The 19892-nt window shown below is 44.7% G+C and overlaps 1 protein-coding gene across 2 annotated transcripts in view; it reads right to left on the bottom strand.

The window, feature by feature from the left end:
• CELSR1 (cadherin EGF LAG seven-pass G-type receptor 1) overlaps positions 1–19892 on the bottom strand; it is a 174621-nt gene that overhangs the window by 97042 nt on the left and 57687 nt on the right. For both annotated transcript variants that reach the window (XM_088480162.1, XM_088480163.1), the window contains exon 2: positions 1645–2283. In XM_088480162.1, coding sequence (XP_088336288.1) covers positions 1645–2283 — 639 coding nt within the window. The remainder of the gene's footprint in view (positions 1–1644; positions 2284–19892) is intronic.

The following is a 19892-nucleotide window of genomic DNA, read 5'->3' as shown; positions in this document are numbered from 1 at the left end:
CCACATCTTCTAAATTTAAGAGCCGTATTCAATTTGAGCCAAGCCGCATTAAGTTAACGCTCCCCGGACTTAACGCCGACTTTGCCTGTTTTGTAGGTGTTAAAGTATTGCGCGCGCGCACGTTTTACCCCGTATTCAATTTCAAAGTATGCGTAAACGGCACCCGGCGATACTGTAACAAGCGGAAAGTACTGTCATTTTTGGGGAAATCAGCCTGACACCCCCCAAAAGATGCTCTGGCATGGGGGTTCACTATGGTACCCCCCGATTTGGCTCACTGAAGGTATTTGGTGTTTTTAAAAGGGCTCAATAGCTGCTAAATTGCGTTTTTCAATACCTGATGCAGAATAGTATTTACGAGTAATTTTTCCAGAAAATAAGTTATCCCAGCAAATTTGGGGTACTTGAAAATGGGGGCCAGCATATTTAAAGTTTAAAAGGTGAACTTGAAAAAATCGTGACAAATACACCTGCAATAAAAAAAAACACCTGGGGCACACTAGGGGACCCCCCCAGAGTCAAGTTCGCTAGTTTTTAAGTTTGTACCCCAACATTTTTTTTTGCCCCTTCTTCAAAGTCAAATTTTGGGGTGTCCTTAAGATTTTTTTTTTTAATTTTTTTGACACAGATTACCTTTGGGGGACTGTCTGAAGGCTGCATGGGGGTTCCCGAAACGTTGCACCCCAAAACTCCAATTCTGCACTTTTTACCGCCTGTCAGTCATAGGCGATACTTTACCGCCTATTACACTGCATTGACTTTCCGCCTAGGTGGAAAGTCTTTCAAAGTGAATACGGGCAAAATCAAAACAGGCGATAATGACGTCATCGGTGGTAACTTAACGCGGATGCGGACTTAACGCTTCAAATTGAATACGGGCCTAAGTCTGAAACATTCTTCACCTAATGATCTTTTTCTAAATTATTATGCAGAAACTGCAGTTTCTACATAATTTTATGGGGGAAAATGCTTGATAAATAGGCCCATAAGTCTGCAGTTTCCTGGGTGCCTCCATTTTCCTCCTCACTTCATTACATTGCCCCTGTCATCAGGGCCGTAGCTAGGGTAGTGCGGCCGGTGCACAGGTCACCACAGGTCAGAGGGCGCTGTTTGGGCCTATCAAATTTCTGTTTATTATCATTCTTGCTTGTAGCTTCCTCTTATTTCATCCCCAGCATCTCCTGGCCTCTCCTATCTCTTCCCTGGCCCTTCCCCATGAAGCCATGGCCCTTTTTTGGGTGCATTATGTCCCTTTGAAAAATGAGGGGGGCGCCAATGCTCTTTCTGGCACAGGGCACCAAAAAGTCTAGTTACGGCTCTGCCTGTCATACATTATGCAGCTCTGTGCTCAGTAACACAAGTGACTGCTTCCTGTAAGATCAGCTCACTCATCTTCTGCTGCTGCTGTGACCATTCTGATGATTTGACAATACACAGTATAGGCAACCTGTGGCACTAGAGCTGCTATGTAACTACACATTCCAGCATGCCCTGACACAGCTTTGCTGTTTAGGCATGCTGAAACTGTGGCCGGGCATGCTGGGATGTGTATTTCCACAGCAGCTGGAGTGCTTACCTCTGCAACAGAATATGGTGCTCAGCCCTGACTCAAACACACCTTAATAAAATGTGTATGGCTCATACCTGTATACTCTTCATAGCAGTCACAGGAGTAGCCGCTTTCTCTACTTCGGCATTGTCCATTCTTGCCACAAGGATTAGAGTAACAGAGATCAATCTCTGTTTCACAGTAGTCGCCAGTAAATCCAGGGGGGCAGCGGCACCGTAATCCATTGATTGGGTGGATGGGGCGAAAAAGTACAGTATTGGAGTTTATGAAAGGAGCCGAGCTGTCAAACTTTAACACCGACACACACTTCATGTAATTCTCACAAGGTTCCCGCAAACAAATGTTATCATCGAAAGGCAGAACACGCTGGGTGGAAATCAATGTGAGAAGCGTTCTGTTCAGGTAGATTTGTTCCTGGAGATCCTCGGAATGAAAGAACTTGTTGCGGACTCCTCCAGGTAGTAATGCAGAAAAGGTCACATTGAGAATGTTGGAGCTTACATCAGTATCGTTTTGAATATTGAAGACAAAGATGCCGTCCTTGGTGGTAGATAACACAGTTGCCACTCCTTCCACAAATAGAGACAGTAACGGGGATAGAAACTTCTCCTGGGACATGTTTTCTAGCCGGACTGTGATACTGTTAGTCAGCATGTCATCTGTGATGATGGTGACCCGTAAGGTACAATGCGCAGTAACGCTATGTACACCATCTACAGGAAGGAGAGAAAAATACACAAAATCAGAAATACTGTCATGGATACATTGCTACAGCCTGGCACTTAGATTTTCTTCTGACCTGAAGACATTGTCCAAGTGACACATTTAATTACAAAATATAGGTGTGTAAGCATAGGCATGCACAGAAACTGGCACAGGGAGTACCAGCTTCAGCACTTCCCCCCTGCCAGGGCATAGACTATCACATCCCCCCGGGCACCTTGTGATGGAATGAAAAAAAATCCATCTTGCTTATGTAGGTGGATCTGCATGTAAAACGGTTATGTTGAAAAAAGTCCATAAAAATAATATATGTTACCCCCATGATAAACCACATAAACAGCACATATATGCATCTGTAAAGGACAGTTTACTAACGATTTACAATATATTGATTTAAAAAAGTACGTTACATAATATATCACCTTGCTAAAACTGCTAAAGGGCCTGATTCAGCAGTGCGCACAAGTGCACTGCTGATCGCAGATTCCCTATTATCGGGATTCTGCATGTGCGCAGGACCCATTCTGTGAGTATGCAGAATGGGCCCTGCGTAGTCACACGCAGACCCTTGAATGCCTCTGCCCAGGGCCGGATCAAAGGGGGGGCGACAGGGGCGATCGTCCCTGGGCCCCCACACCCAGCCATCGGGGTTAAAGTGAACCGGAGGAGACGGAACCATTTCCGCCTCCTCCGGACACCTAACCCCAGTGCCACACGGAGACACCAGGCGCCTGCTGAGATTGTAACCAGCGGGTGCCCGGCTCCCTCCCGGCAGCGGCAGCCAGAGCCGGAGACTAGAGCTCACTTGTGAGCTCCGGCTTCCGGCTCAGGCAGTGAACTATGGGAGAGACGTCATGCATTACTACAGGGGAAATTACTCGAGGGGGACATTACTACTGGGGGCATTACTCGGGGGGGCATTACTACAGGGGACATCACTCGGGGGGGGGGCATTACTACTGGTGCCACTACCACAGGGGGCACAACTACAGGGGTATTACTACTGAGGGCATTACTGTTGGGCACACACAGGGGCCATGACTACTGGGGGCACAACTACAGGAGTATTACTACTGGGGGCATTACTCGAGGGGGCATTAATACTGGTGCCACTACAACAGGGGGCACAACTACAGGGGTATTACTACTGAGGGCATTACTATTGGCACACACAGGGGGCATGACTACTGGGGGCACAACTACAGGGGTATTACTACTGGGGGTATTACTATTGGGAACACTACTACTGGGGGTATAACTACAGGGGGCATTGCATAGGGGGCACTGCAGAAGGGGCAACACTCCTGGGGCATAGCTGTGGGTTACCACCCACGGCTATAGCGAGTGGCCAGGTAGATGGTCTTGATGGTCAAGACCATCGCGACCATCGGGCTTGCGACGAGACCCTTGTGGCAGGGTCTCATGGCCGCAAGCCCCAGAGAGATTTCGGCTCTAACAGAGCAGGAATCTCTCCATTGACATCACTCGTGATGTCAGTGGGGCTGCCCCCAAACGGCAGACGTTCACATGGGAACGCCTCTGCTTGGGCAGCCACCCCCCCGGCCCGCCCACCAAAAGGGGCGAGCTGTCACTCAACATCGACAGCTCGCCCCCTTTGTTGCGAGACCCGGAGCGACGGAGTGCGGGTCTCGCGCATGCGCACAACGGAGCCGGCTCCGTCGTGCGCATGTGCTCTGGGCCACCATCGACCGGGTCTGAATCAGGCCCTGAGTATGCTGAGGCTTACTCAGCTGGCCGGAGGCCAGGCGCCGTCCACCATCACGACCATCGAACACCGATGGTCGCGATGGTGATCCCAGCCTGCGACCTCCATCGCACTGCTAGGATAGCAAATGCAGCAGGGGGTGTAATGCACCTCCTGCTACATTTGCATAATAGCAAGAATCGCAATTGCAAAGCTGCCTGCGTGCAACATTGCAATTGCGATCCTTGCTGAATCAGGCCCCTAAGTCACATAGGTGACACTATTGGGCTCAATCCAACTAGCCGCGAAGGGTGCGAGTTGCTGTCGCCACGGCATTATAACGCTGGCAACGGTATCGCATCCCTCAAGGCCCGCTCTGAACCCGAATTTGCACAATTTTGCTTGGAGCCCTATTTGTGCGAGTTTGGGCTGCCGTCAGGGGCGTATCTATAACGGGTGCAGGGTGTGACGGGCCCCCGGGTCCAGGGGGGCCCCGCACCACACACCCATATAATTTAAAACTCACCCGTCGGTCCCGCGTCGGGTGTCAGTGCTGCACAGAACACTGGAAAATGGCCGCAGCGGCCAATTTTCCGGCGTTCTGCGCATGCGCAGTAGACTCCGGACATACTCTAGTGCCCAGAGTCTACTGCTTCTGAGTGGCCGGCCAGCCCCTGGCTGCCGTTATGTTGCCGTGATGACTCTCACTCACGAAATCATCGAAGCTAATTGTATTGACCCCTAAATTACATAATACCACTGTAGAATATCCTACCTATGGCTATAATACAACACCACCACCACCACCACACACACATCACCAATATGGTTTACTTTCAACAAAATTTCTACCTATTTCTTGGGTTTTAAATTATTTTACTAGAATACCTATCCCAATGATGTGAATAATGATAAATTTATAAAGTGGTACAGTAACACCAACCATCCATATGGCATTAAAAGTGGAAAAATATACACCAATATGAAAATGGTATAGCTAAAGAAATTGCTTATATTAAGTAAAAAAATTCAAAACATTTAAAAAGAGGTAGACAATATAACAGTATAAGGGGTGTATTTACTAAAGTGCGGGTTTTTAGAAGTGAAGATGTTGCCCTTAGCAAACAAACAATCATATTCTAGCTATTATCTGCTAGTCGGCGCTAAATAAATGTTAAGTAGAATCTGATTGGTTGCTATGGGCAACATCTCCACTTCCAAAAACCCGCACTTTAGTAAATATATATACCCCTAAGTATTTTGTAATGAGATTTTTTTTTTAAGTTTAATATCTCCAGTGATCTTAGTGCACCACATCTAAATGATTTCCCTTTTCTCTTCAGCTGGGTACACACTAAACGTTTGTGTACTGTGCGATGCAACCCATGATCCCAGCGCCGACGGGCCGACATATCAGCTGGTCCGTACACACTGGACGATCCGGTGCCCGACGGCCGATATATGCCTGCCCGTGCATGGGATCGTCAGCCGTATCTCCTGATCTTCCTTCATGTGCAAAAGATCAGGCGATGCAGGTGACGACCACATGGGAGCGTGCACTACACGACGTAGTACATACACACTACATGATATTGACAATTTGTCGTTCCGTTGCGCCGGAATCCGGCCAAATCGTTAGCAATTTCGTGTAGTTTGTAGGGGCCTTTAGTTCTTGAGATCAACAAGAGATAAAAGCTGTATGTATATATATATATATATATATATATATACACACATATATATATATATATATATACATACACACACACACACACACATACACTAAACAAAACCTGTGGCCAGCTGATTAATTCCCTGCTGATGTCAGAATAACATGTTATGACTAAAGACTGCACAGCAAAATTCTAGGCTTCAGTGATGAGCAGCACAAGGCACATGTTGAGATAGATACTACAGAATGATGGAACACTTAATCTAAATGTAATTATGAACATAATTTAATATTGATGGAGTATTTGTTATTTTTAAAATTCAGATAATAAAAATGTTGTGCTAATGTATAGAAAGATATAATACAATATAACATATGTGTTTTTTTTTCTTTTCATCTCAAGATTAACTCCTATATGTTACTGTGGGCACTCAGTGCTTATAACAATTGTACTGTGTCTAGATTCACTGGAACATCCCCCATCTGCTGGCTCCACATTAAATCATGTACAAGTTCCAGTACTCACCATCTCTTCCATTAGCAAATCATGCTCATATATTATTCTTTATTCCTTATCTCCCTAAGGTCCATGGTCTGCACAAGTATGACTCATCAGTCTATGGCTATTGATGCATCCAGCAGGAGTACTCCATATACATTATATGTACTTGCAGAATTCCCTCATGATCATTGCTAGTTCTTGTATATGAATAGTTACATACCCATAAGGCTACCATTATGGAAATGTCAAGAAGCAGATTCTAGGCTCCAAAATAACAATTGAGACCTGAAAACTGCCAGATAGAGATGTGTGGACAATTCTAGATTCTGTAATAAAATTGCTGTTTTATACCATAGTTGCAATTTTAGTACATTTCAAATAGGTTAAACTAAGATATAATTAGCTCACTGTCCTACCATGGAGAGGATTTGCAATATGTAAAGAAATTACTTGAAATTACTTCAGTAGATTAAATATTCCAAGATAAACATAAAAAGCTAAAGATTATTGGAGATATTCAAGGGGGATACACCAACAAACTAAAGCCACTACTCTCTGGCAAAGTCCAATGATTTTCCTCTTTTTATCCTGTATGGGTTTCAAAAGGAACTTCCACTGATCTGATGACCACAATTTTTGGAATTAAGAATAATCATTACATTAACTTTGACATAAGTTAAAAGTATTTTTTAATTAAAAGTGGATAGTATTAAAAAAATCTATATATTTATTTAATTTTGAGAAAATGTATTCTGCAACTCCATACTAAAGGGGAGGGGAAGGGGAGGGGGGCGGGGGTCAGTAGTACTGTAGTATCCCATGTGCACACAACAGACTCCCACCACTCACACAGAATCACCTCATTCACGGTCATTCTTTTGGACGCAGATAAAACAAGCTGCAGAATCATAGGAAGTGAGGCACAAGCACCTCTGTATTTTTTTGTGGAGTTCTAAGTTGGTTATAGTGCTGGCGCTACAGGGGTTGCATGGGTCACAACTGCACTTAGGCTCCCCCCTCCCCTCCGCCAGAAAGAAAAAACACCAGGAAGTCCAGGATATGACCCAGGCCGCTTGCATGCACCAGTAGATGTGCTATACACACTTCCCACCACTGCCATTATTAGAAGCAATGTTTTAAGAGTTACTATTGATCTGAAAAATAAATAGGAAACAAAGTAAAAAAAAGGAGCAATGGGTGGGGGGAGGATCACAAGGAGCATTTTTATCCACGGTGTGCAGCCTTGTACCATTTATCTGGGCTCTTATGCACAGATTTCAAGGCAGTACTATAGTGACAGCAGTTGTGACAAGAGCTCTTACTGCCACTTCAGCTGTCACAGCTTGGCAATAGCAATGACCAGCAGCTCCACACTCCTCAACATTACATATCTGCTGTATAGAAGCCAAGGTCATTCATCACTATGAGCACTTGTAGTGCTTTGTCCCAGAAATTCCCAACAGGAGAAGGTAAGTGACACAGCTGGAACTGGCATTGGGGAGAGGAAGGAAGACAAATGTTTATATCTCTGTGACAATTACGGCTGGACCTAGGGGTGATATCTCTATGCGAATTAGGTTGTATCTTTCCAAAATGATTGCAGATACCAGGGGTGTGAGGTATTCCTTATGTAACATATGACTAGAAAATGGGTAATTCCCCCATGCAGTTATGAAGTTGATGTGCACTAAGCACAGCTAATCTTCTTGTCTAGCCCCTACTACTACATTTACATAAGCTATTTTCTGTACGGTACCACGTGAGCACAGGTAACATGTCTTATCATGCCCTCCACTAGCAGCCAAGTTGTGGAGATTGGACCAATTACTGGAGATAATGAGAACAATAAATAATGAGTTGTGTTTATGTTTCCAGATTTTTACTTATTACATAATTTCATCCTTTATGACTTTTCATACCGTCTCCAAACCAATGGAAGAGGTCCTGTATCCCTTTTGGTATAGAGGCTGCAAACAACTAAAATCACAGACGGTGTGTGTATGTATGGTTACACAGTGCTCTACACAACACAGTATTCATGGATAGCTAAATGAGATATACAAAGTTCTTTTGTTTGTGTTGGCGGGTGGTACTAGTGTCATCAGTACTTAGGTGCACACAAGCTATAGATCCCCTGAAGAAAACTATGTTGGGCATTTGCCAATGAAACACACAGATAAATATGCTTCAGCAATTGTGTGTTTTGGAGACCGTAAATTTCTAGAGTTTCCATATATCATGCCACTAATATATGCTGAAATGTACCTGCTAAAATATTATACTATAATATAATAATGTAGTGTGTACTACAGCACCACTATTAACAGGAGGACACACTTCTAACAAAGTCACTTTGAGCAGACTGAGGTGGTAAAAAATAAATAAATAATGAATTAAAGTTGATGTTCTCACAGTTGTAAACTGCCGAGCAGGAGAGACAAGTTTTAAATCTGCTTAGGGATGAAAGCTTTTTGTTGTTGTGGGGGAGGGGGCGCACCAAAAATCTGCATATTTGACTGTAAGCTAATAGGTGTATGCTCAAGTCGTCCCACTGCACATACATAGGTTTGTGCAAATATTTATGCTAATGAAAGGCAGATGCCATTTAGGCTAGGTGCACCAGTGGAAATAAGGGTATGATCATGAAACTTGTTTCAGACACATTGTTACATTGGTATAGGCTGATATATATATATATATATATATAGTTAGTCGAATTCACTAAAGGCAAAATAGCACACTGAGCCAGACGCTCCATTCTATAGTGTTCAGGAACACATTACATACCTGCCAACCTTCATATACAAATTGTTTCCACTATGAGTAATAGCCAATACACTGTCTGACTGCATGACACACCATTAAGAAGTTAGTGACAATGGATTATTGTAAGTACAAACATGTACACAGGCACTAAAGCCTCAATGTAATGACTGACAATTTCTCTACGTACAAAGAACATCTGTTGTCAAACCATAGTCTGTCTTGTGTTGCCAAAATAATGAGCTACAGGCTAATTTGACACCAAGGAATTAATGAAGAACATATTACTAAATAATAAATAAAGCAAACATATGTATTTAGTCTATAGTGACATATAAGGTGACTACAATCCCCTCTGTGTATGTAAAAACGACAAATATAATTTGCGCTCCAAATGGGGAGTGCAGCCACTAGACTCAAAATATGGAGGTAACTATCTCCAAAATGAATTACAAAAAATATACAAAAAGTCGGGCACTCTCCACTAGGTTGCAATCAAAGTCTCTTGTTGGTCTCACATCCAAAACAGTCTTATTTGTTCAAATAAAAATTCCAATTTCCATCCATCGACGTAGGTAATGATAAAAACCTTTTATTCAATCATAAGGCTCACAGGAACCGCACATAAAAAAGAAAACAAAAATGTATATAGTGAAGTACAGTAAATATTAAAATATGCTAAAACAATAATCTCCACGATTAGTGGGATTGCAAATGCGTACCAGAGGTAGGGGTGTAATTAGTACACCAGCATGCGTGTAATATAACAGATTTAAATCCGGAACAGAAACCTGTTTCAGCACAAGCTAGTGCAGATAATCCTCAAGGATGTTCCCCTCTGGTCTAGTTGCTCTCTCCTTTCACCAACGCGTTTCGACCGCCAGGGTCTTTATCAAGGTGTGTATATTGTCACATGATCGGAACTCTCCGGTCACGTGACTAAGGTATCTAGAAATAGACTGCCACACCTCCAAACAGAACTTCATTCGACCGCACCACGTGGTAGGCTCTCTTTCATATTAGGGAAAAAAACACCGGAATCGGTGATCAAAAATTATATCCAATACAAAACTGGTATAATGCACACCATTTCCACTATGTATGATATTCCTCAGTTAGATAAGCATTATACCAATTTTGTATTAGATATAATTTTTGATCACCAATTCCGGTGTTTTTTTCCCTAATATGAATCGCATTGTTGATTGACAGCTGACCCGCCCCTGGTACCGCCTGTATATGTTGCCCACGTGTGTTGTCATGCACACATAACCGGAGAGCCTACCACGTGGTGCGGTCGAATGAAGTTCTGTTTGGAGGTGTGGCAGTCTATTTCTAGATACCTTAGTCACATGACCGGAGAGTTCCGATCATGTGACAATATGACGATCCCTGTGAATGCCCGTGGATGTGGGTCATGTGGTCGGGGAATCCCGACCGAGTGACGCAAGCATGGGAGGTTTCCTTGCCAATAATTTGGCTGATTCGTGATCGGACTATAATTATCACGTGGTGGGGTTAGTGGGAAGTGAGCTGAATACCCAGCATCCCTCAGGTGTGTGTCACCAGCTATCCAAACCCGGAAGTAATGAATTTACTTGAATGGGTTGAGTAGATATATTCTACAAGAAAGTATTTTTCAAGACAGTATTATGCTCATTATGGTATTGTTTATGTACACATTGCACTGTTTAATGAATAATCGGGAAAATTAATATATCTTACCTCCCTACCAATAACCAATGACAGGAAGGGGGGGGTATATAAGGACAGTCCTTATTTCAATATACACACCTTGATAAAGACCCTGGCGGTCGAAACGCGTTGGTGAAAGGAGGGAGCAACTACACCAGAGGGGAACATCCTTGAGGATTATCTGCACTAGCTTGTGCTGATACAGGTTTCTATTCCGGATTTAAATCTGTTATATTACACGCATGCTGTGTACTGATTACACCCCTACCTCTGGTATGCATTTGCAATCCCACTAATCGTGGAGATTATTGTTTTAGCATATTTTAATATTTATTGTACTTCACTATATACATTTTTGTTTTCTTTTTTATGTGCGGTTCCTGTGAGCCTTATGATTGAATAAAAGGTTTTTATCATTACCTACGTCGATGGATGGAAATTGGAATTTTTTTTTTAACAAATAAGACTGTTTTGTATGTGAGACCAACAAGAGACTTTGGGCCTGATTCAGACCCACTCGCGAGCGGCTGTCCGCTCGCAAGTGGGTCGATGGTCTGCACTGAGCATGCGCACGACGGAGGGAGCTCCGTCGTGCGCATGCGCCAGACACGACGAGCGAAGGACTTTCCTTCGCTCGTTGTGTCCGATCAAAGGGGGCGTGCTGTCAATGTTGATTGACAGCACGCCCCCTTTGGTGGGCGTGCCGGGGGCGTGCCTCCCTGACGGGGGCGTTCCCACGGGAACGCCTCCCGTCAGAAGCCGGCCCACTGACATCACTAGTGATGTCAGTGGGAGTGATTTTGGCTCTGATAGAGCCAAAATCACTCCGGAGCTTGCGGTTGAAAACCTCAACCGCAGGCTCCGGCTCGCAATTTCGATGGTCGCGATGGTCATGACCATCGCGGCCATCAAAATGCACGCTCGTATAGCCTGTGGGTGGTGACCCACAGCTATACGAGCGTCCAGGAGGACGCTCCATGAAAATGGAGCCCGGCCCTCATGCAGAGCGTGCGCTCTGCTCAGAGCGTACGGCTCTGAATGAGGGCCTTTGATTGCAACCTAGTGAAGAGCGCCCGACTTTTTGTAAACCCTCTATGTATGTACACACTAGTACAGTAAGCCTCTTTCTATAGCTTGAGTAACAAGTAATGTGGATGAATTCACTGTAAACTGTCCGCAATACGTTTCTCTTTTTCATTTTAACAAAAGCATCCATACATGACCCAACATGTTCCCTAAGATTTCTAGTCTTTGCTCCATGTAAGAGGCTGAGCGACACAGGAGTGTGCATGAAAGCCTGCAGAGCATTCTCATAATTGTTTTTTTTGGTATAATATATGTCAGAACAGATGTCTCAGTGTAACTGGAAGGGAAGATGGAATGAAATGTACATTTGGGATCCGATGCAGAGTTGGACACAATTTGAACATTCTTCCTTCCGCATTGCATGCACAGAACTTATTGCATATAATCGCCTGTGAACAGAGTTGTACGCATCTCTGTGATAGGACCGCCCCTATCTGTATGCTTGGCTTAATACCAATCATCAATGTCTCAGTGTGCACTTGTGCTAAAGATCCATATAAAAACATCCAAAATTACACACCAATAACATGAACTCTAAACGTTTCCAATGTGCAAATCAGTGGCGTAACTAGGTGGGGGTCGAGCAGGGCATGTGCCCTGGGCGCCATGGAAGGCCCAGCAGAGGGGGGCGCCTCTGGCCAAGGCAGCGTATCCGGAAGTTGTCGTTATAGAAGAAACGTCCCTCGGCAATGTAGCTTCCTGCTCTGTGAGTCCAGGAATCTTCTCTCTGCGTCTGATCACATGTCCTCCCCTTCAGTCATATTCACATTTCAAAACACAGTCCTAGTTGGGAATCAAATCTGTCACTTCATGCTTTGCAGTCAGACAGCTTACCAATGGAGCCATCTGCTATTAACAAGGGAAGACTGTTATTCTAACTATATCAAGCTACATCACATTCTTATTAATCTAAAATACAGTCATATCTATGATTCGAACTAAGCACCTCATGCTTTGCAGTCAGTCACCTTACCAATGGAGCCACAAGCTACTACAGTGAACGCATATGAATGGGTCACATTCTCCATAATCGAAAACACAGTCATACCTGGGATTCAAACTGGAATGGAAAGGAATGTTCCCAGAGTGATGAGAAACAATGGTGTGTCATGTTGACACGCCCCCATTTTCCAGTGGTCACTCCCCTTGTAGCATGTGGCCATGCCCAATTTTGGTGCGCACACACAGTTAAGGGGGGGTGGGTGGCATTTTCATCTTGCCCTGGGCACCAAATACCCTAGTTACGCTCTGGTGCAAATGCCCTGTTACCACCCATTTACTCCCCTTCAGCTACAAGTGGAGATGCAAATGGTTTGCGTATGACTTTGCACTCCCTGTAGTTGCGTACACTCAGCTCCAGAGCATGCGCAGTGCAAAAACACGCAAAACAAAACTGGCTTGTGTTCAGCTCTGCATTAGACCTTTTGGATGTCACTAACAGGTCCTCTATAAAATAGGTCTCCTCTGTGTGTCACCTCTATCCGTCTGCCACTCCCCATCAGACTGTAATCTCTCTTAAGCAGAGCCCTCTTCACGCTTGTGCTCTTCCTTCTCTTACTTATACCATCATCTCCCCACTGCCAACATTGGCACCAAACCTTTTAGTTTGGCCATCCTGCTACTGATTTGGGTCTTATGACTGCTAATGCGGCAATGTTCACAGTATTTTTTTAAAGGGTGGCTAACAGGGAGGGCATGACATGGGTGTTTCGGTGTTCCACAGATACAGGCGGCCATGGTTGCACGAATATTCTGCGCCAGCCATAGGCAGGTGCAATTTTCTCTGGTGCAGCTGATGATCTGACGATTATTATTTTTGTATGCAAATTGGCAGATTCACACCACTGCCAGTGGGAGTCTCAATAGAATGCCCATCAGCCATGGCATTAACACAAAGACACATTGTCGGCTATGCACAGAAATCACAATATAGTAAAGACATTTACATACACAAATGTAATGTTGACTATTGGACAACCCTCCAGCAGCCTCAGATAAAAGCAGAGTTCCTAGTGGTGCCTTTTGATTTAAAAAAGGGAGCAATTTATATTAATGTCCAACTGTGGTTAGCTGGTTCTCAACCATGGGCAACTTCATCTTGGACTGCAATCTGACAATAATTAGGACCCTTCTCAGATCAGGAAGTGGGCAAAGACCGTGGTATGGGGTGAGGCAAACAACTAAGCACAGAATAAGCTGCACATCCAATATACTGTGATAAGCAAAAGACCATTACACCCGCGGGAAGTCTTCCCATTGGAGAAAATGACCTGCTTCTGGTAATGCGTTTTGTAAAGTTGGGGGGGAGGGGATTACCAGCGTAAAGAGCAACGACAGCAAGCCTACAATGGTGGCAGTATAAGTAGCAATATTTCACTTTAACTATGGTTCTTTTCTGTTCGCATAGCGCTCGCAAGTGGGTCGTTGGTGGCCCAGTGCACATGCGTGAGCCCCAGAGCGAGTGAGACCTTCACTCGCTCCGGAGTTCGCAGCAAAACAGGGCGGCTGTCAATGTTGATCGACAGCTCACCCCGTTTTCGAGGCGGGTAGGGGGGGGTGGATGAACAAACAGAGGCGTTCCCTAAGGAACGCCTGCCGTTTGTGGGCGACCCTACTGACATCACTCGTGATGTCAGTAGTGGACTTCTTGCTCTATTAGAGCCGGAAGTCCACTTGGCATTGCGAGTGCTGAGACCCTACCACAAGGGTCTCCTTGCAGTGCCAATGGTTGCGATAATCACGACCATCGCCAGGCCGCTCGCACAAGCTGTGGGTGGTCACCCACAGCTGTGCGAGCGACCTAGAGGCCGGGATTTAAAAAAATAGGGACGCCCTGATTCAGAGCAAGCGCACGCAAATAGCGTGCGCCTCTGAATCAGGCCCTTAATACACAGAAATGCCATTACAGTATATGTAAACACTGGTGTGACAATTGCATGATCCTCCCACGGTGGATTGCTGAGTTTCTACAATCCACAGTCCCTTCATACCAATGAATAATGCAGCTGCTTCCCAATACCAAACTGGTTACCCACCTTACCCCTTGAGCAGCTGTCACTCCAGATTTATTATTTACCTCCTGTTGACCTCTTGCAAATCAGCCACTTGTCACTCATGGAATTCCTGTATAACAGTGGCAGAAACTGTGTGGGCAGGGCAGTCAGCTTCCTCTGAGCAGAGACACAGTCACTGGCAGCTTCCTATTACACGCTGGAAGTTAGCGAGTTATGCCACACGGGGACTGGCAACAGAGCTTAGTGCCACACCGTGATGTGTTCAGGACTATGCAACAAATCTATACTGCACAGTACTATTTACATTTTATATGTGAATTTGTTTTTATTCACAGAAATGTCCCCATTACAGCAGTAATAACAAACCTTTTCTTAGAGTTACACAAAGACTAGACTAATATAACAACGTCACAATTAAAATAAAAAAAAGTAAAAAGTGTTCAGGTATATAAAATGTTATTTCACAGTATCCTTAGCCGATGTAAACTCTATCTTATGTGCACTTATATGTTAACGCACGGAAAAAAAAATAACTGTTACTGAAACTAAAGGTGCGCATCCACTACCCGACTATGGAAAGAGAGTACGAGTACGACATCGTAATCGTACAGTCATTCCTGATCTCCTGTAGTGCCTACACTGTACGATATGTCGTTCAGTGTAGACACCCTCCCTCATCCCTGAACATGGTCAATCTGTCGTTATCACCAGATTGACCGGAATGTTCGGGCGATGATTGATGTCAGAAATGACCAGCGGGAGCGCGCATCGCTGGTCATTTCCCACATTAAAGTGCACGATTAATGAGCGATTGAACGATTACGATGTTGTAATTGTTCAATCGCTCAATAAAATCACCTAATGGATATGCGGTTTAACGCCAAAAACCTAGGATTTTCAGCATATATTGTAAGGTGGACTGGATTCAAATCACGTGTGGACGCCGGAGAACTGCAGAAAGGTGTCCTTACTAGCCGGGAACATAACCAACATAGAACTGGGGCATTTCTCGATATAATCTGAGTTATTATGGAATTATGTACAAATGTATAGTTCTGAAGTTATGTTTGATCACCATTGCACTGTCATTTTGCTTGGCTTGGAAGCACATTAAATGCAGCTTAATATATAAAAGAAGAATAAATGCAAGTGACTTTTCAAAACAAGTGAAAGAAAACAAAATACCTTTGAATATCAAAACAGAGAAAAGACTTACCTTACCACTGCTACCGGAATAAAGCAGGAGATAAATGTTAGGTGAACATAAATGGGAAATCAAAGTACATAATCAAAGAGACCCTTCTTAAACTAATAGCGTAGTGCTTATAACATAACTTGCAGTGAGGTATGTAGGGAGGAGATCAAAGCAAGGAACATAAAAGTCAGCAAACTCTCAGTGATCAGCATTGGTATGTGTACATGAAAACAAAGCCCAACATCTCATTTTCATGGTTTGCGGGTGTCAGGCTCCAGAGCTGCAACTTCCAAGCTCTATTCACATGGAAATGATGAGCTGGGCTCTCTACAGTTTGTAGATGAATCTTTCCTTGCACCCCACAGTCTGCATGCTGTGCCATGCGAACAGCTCATATACCAGGATAGAAAGAGAAAATACTACTGATCTAGAGAATAAAGGGTGTGATTAGCTCTAGTTGAGAGTCCAGTTGTGACTAGCATGCTTCCCTGCTCTGTAGCAGCCTAATTGTCCTTTAACAAGTTATCTATATACATCTTGTCTGCTGGTATTCTAGTGCCTGCAGCCAGTGTTCAGTCATACAAAAACAGATACAGGAGTTTTCTTTGGGAGTAGTCATGTTATTATTTAGATAGGACATAGATTGTCTAGTAGTGGGCCCGAAACAATTTAACGAATCATCAAGAATGAGCCTAGACAAAATTAATATGCCCAGACATGGTTTTATCATCATTATTATACTGTATGTGTGGAAAATCTGTATCAAAAAGTTACTATGAATAAGAAAATGTCCATTCTGTATTGACCTCTAACACAGAATTATTACTTGTCCCTTCGATCTTATATAAACTACTCTGTTCTCACGTTATAGACACTAATAAACAGGGGTAAAATAATAAAGAAATGCAATGTATAATGTACATGTAAAAAGCTATTCTAAAACCTTGATATTAGCCTATTAAATTGACAGTTTTCCACAGATATGTTTTAGAGTGATATAACAGGGAACTGGGCAAGAGCTAAAGGTCAGGAAGAGTGGTTTTCATGAGTGGTGGAATAAGCTGTGACCACTTTTATCAGCAGTTATTAATATAGCGCAAACATATTACGCAGCGCTTTATAGGAAATATTTCAGTCATTCACATCAGTACTTACTCCAGTGGAGCATACAATATATATTCCCTACCACATGGACAAACATACACGTTACAGTTAATTTTTTTTGTCAGAAGTCAATGAACCTACCAGCATGTTTTTGGAGTGTGGTAGGAAACCGGAGTACCTGGAGGAAAGTGAAGCAAAAGTGGGGGACATACAAACTCCACACAGATAGTGCCTTAGTCATGAAGTGAACTCATGACCTCAGGGCTGTGAGGCAATAATGCAAAAATAAAAAACATGGAGAAAAAAAAAAGACACCAGGGCAACTTTTACCAAAGAATAGCTACATGGTAGAGTTCAAGGATGCCCACTGTAACTATATAAATGGCAGACCAAACCTCTTAAACATTTCACTGTGCATGCCAGTTTTCTATATATACTTGGCCAATTAGAAATAAAATGAGAAGTATATTCTTAAATTAAGGGGGAGATTCAGGGCCTGATTCAGAGCCGGACGCTCTGACCAGAGCGCTCGCTCGTAGGGTCTCGCTGCCGCAAGCCCTGGAGTGATTTTGGCTCTATCAGAGCCAAAATCACTCCCACTGACATCACTAGTGATGTCAGTGGAGCCGGACCCAGACGGTACGCGTTCCCGTGGGAACGCCTCCGTCTGGCAGCCACGCCCCGGCACGCCCACCAAAGGGGGCGTGCTGTCAGTCACCATCGACAGCACGCCCCCTTTGGTGCGAGACCAGGAGCGACAGCTTGGCTGTCGCTGTCCGGGTCTCGGGCATGCGCACGACGGAGCTCCCTCCGTCGTGTGCATGCGCATTGGGGTAACATCGACCCGCTTGCGAGCATCCTGCGCTCGCGAGCGGGTCTGAATGAGACCCTCAATTCACTGGCATGGACCCAATGTGCATTTCTACCCAAGTTTTGCCTGGTATCCTATAGAGCAGTGGTCGGAGAACAGGGGTAAATTACCCCACATGGGGTAAAAATGAAATTCCTGGGGGAAATGGACGGACAGCCGGGCATGCATATGAATCATTCTATAATATACTACTACAGGGGCATTATATGGGGGCACTACTATATGATTTCCTTCCTTTCAAATCAAGGGGGTAACATCGGCGTATCTAAATGTATTTTGGGGTAAAAGGTAAAAAAGTTCCCTGACCCCTGCTATAGAGGTCTACAGGAAAACTTGTTGGCTGTATCGTAACTGGCTGAGATGTGGGCAGAAGAGCAACACGGCATTGCTCTGTGGCACATTGCCAGTAATTGAATTCCCACCCCTTAAAGAAAAAACAACTAGAAACTACTTGGCATAAAGACTCTTGTTTTTATGCTAAGTAATGAAAACCACATGCCCCGTATTACACACCTCAAGGCCCAGTAAGACAGTCACTCTAGTAAACCATTCTATGCCAATTAATTTGCAGACCTGTGCCCTGTAGTAGACAGTCTTTTCTAACCCGTATATAGGCCCAGTTTGGTTAACGATGATATTCTTGTTATCACTCGTTACTAATCTAAAATGGTGCTCCAACCTTTCAACTCTTAACCAGGGCCACAACTGGGGGGGGGGCTGGAGGTGCACATGCTCCGGGTCCACCGCCAGTGTTTTCCAGCCCGGCTCCAAGCCGGACGCCCACTGAGATTTTATTACCAGCGGGCTCCCGGCTCCTTCCCTGCTGCACAGCGGTAGCCGGAGGCTGGACATCTCTCGCATAGTTCCGAGGAACAGCTGGGCGGACCGGACGGCAGCGGACATAGGAGCGGGTTTATGGTAAGTATTATTGGTTTTTTTTTTGTGTAAGCGGCACTACAGGGGCATTACTATGGGGGCATTACCATATGGGTACTACTACAGGGGCATTACCATATGGGCACTATTACAGGGGCATTACCAGGAGGGGCGCCAAATTACTGTCTTGCCCCGGGTGACAGTAATCCTAGTTTCGGCCCTGCCTTAACTATCATTTTTCAAACACATGACAGGAGCTGATTGGTTTGAGCACCATTTAAGTTTAGTAACGAGTGATAACAAGAACATCACTCGTTGATAAATCTGGGCGATAGTCTCAGGGCTGGTTCAAGACATGTTCAACCAGTGCGGCCACACGGGAGAGCCAAAGCTTAGGGGGTGCTCCGTGCGCTGCACTGATTTAATCTGAAACAGAGGAGTACCCAGCAGTGAGGCCATACAGACCATACATGCGTAGCCTCCCGGAAGACGCAGGAGGCTCCGTATTTTCTGGGTAACCCCCCGCACCCCTGGAAGGCACTTCTCCCGCATTCTGCCCACTTCCTAGTGAAGTGGGCAGAATACTGCGAGTAGGGGGTGTGACCTAATGACGCGATTCTATGAGAATCAAGTCATTTACCCCTGCCCCTTATTCAAATATGCACAGTTCGCGGCAAATTATCACGAGGGGGCGGGGCTTAGTGATGTGACCCATCTGGCCCAGCCCCCAACACCTTCCACCTGCTTCTCCTACCCGGGCTTCTCCCAGGAGGAAAAGGCAAATGTCGCCAAGCATGATACAGACACACACTGGGGGAGATTTCCAGTCCCCACCCGTGACCAGAAGCATGCCTTAAAACTAAGCAGCTCCACCTTCCAGTACTGCAGACATCCTTCCTACCTGTAGGACGCAAACGCATATATCCCTACTCTCCTGCAATGACCAGGAGACTCCTGGAACATTAGGGGATCTCCTGGACTCCGGCAAAGTGAGGCCGGGAACAGCAAATGAGAACTGACAGTACATACTGATGTTTCTGCAGATTGAGAAATTGTTTGCCATTGTGCATGCACTAAAGCCGTACTGCGCACGTCCTGCGATTTATTTGCGATTAC

Source organism: Taudactylus pleione, unplaced genomic scaffold (assembly GCF_031769625.1).
Source record: "Taudactylus pleione unplaced genomic scaffold, aTauple2 ptg000251l, whole genome shotgun sequence".
NCBI lineage: Eukaryota > Metazoa > Chordata > Amphibia > Anura > Myobatrachidae > Taudactylus > Taudactylus pleione.
Note: the sequence above shows the minus strand (reverse complement) of the source record. Positions and strands in the feature narration are given on the sequence as shown.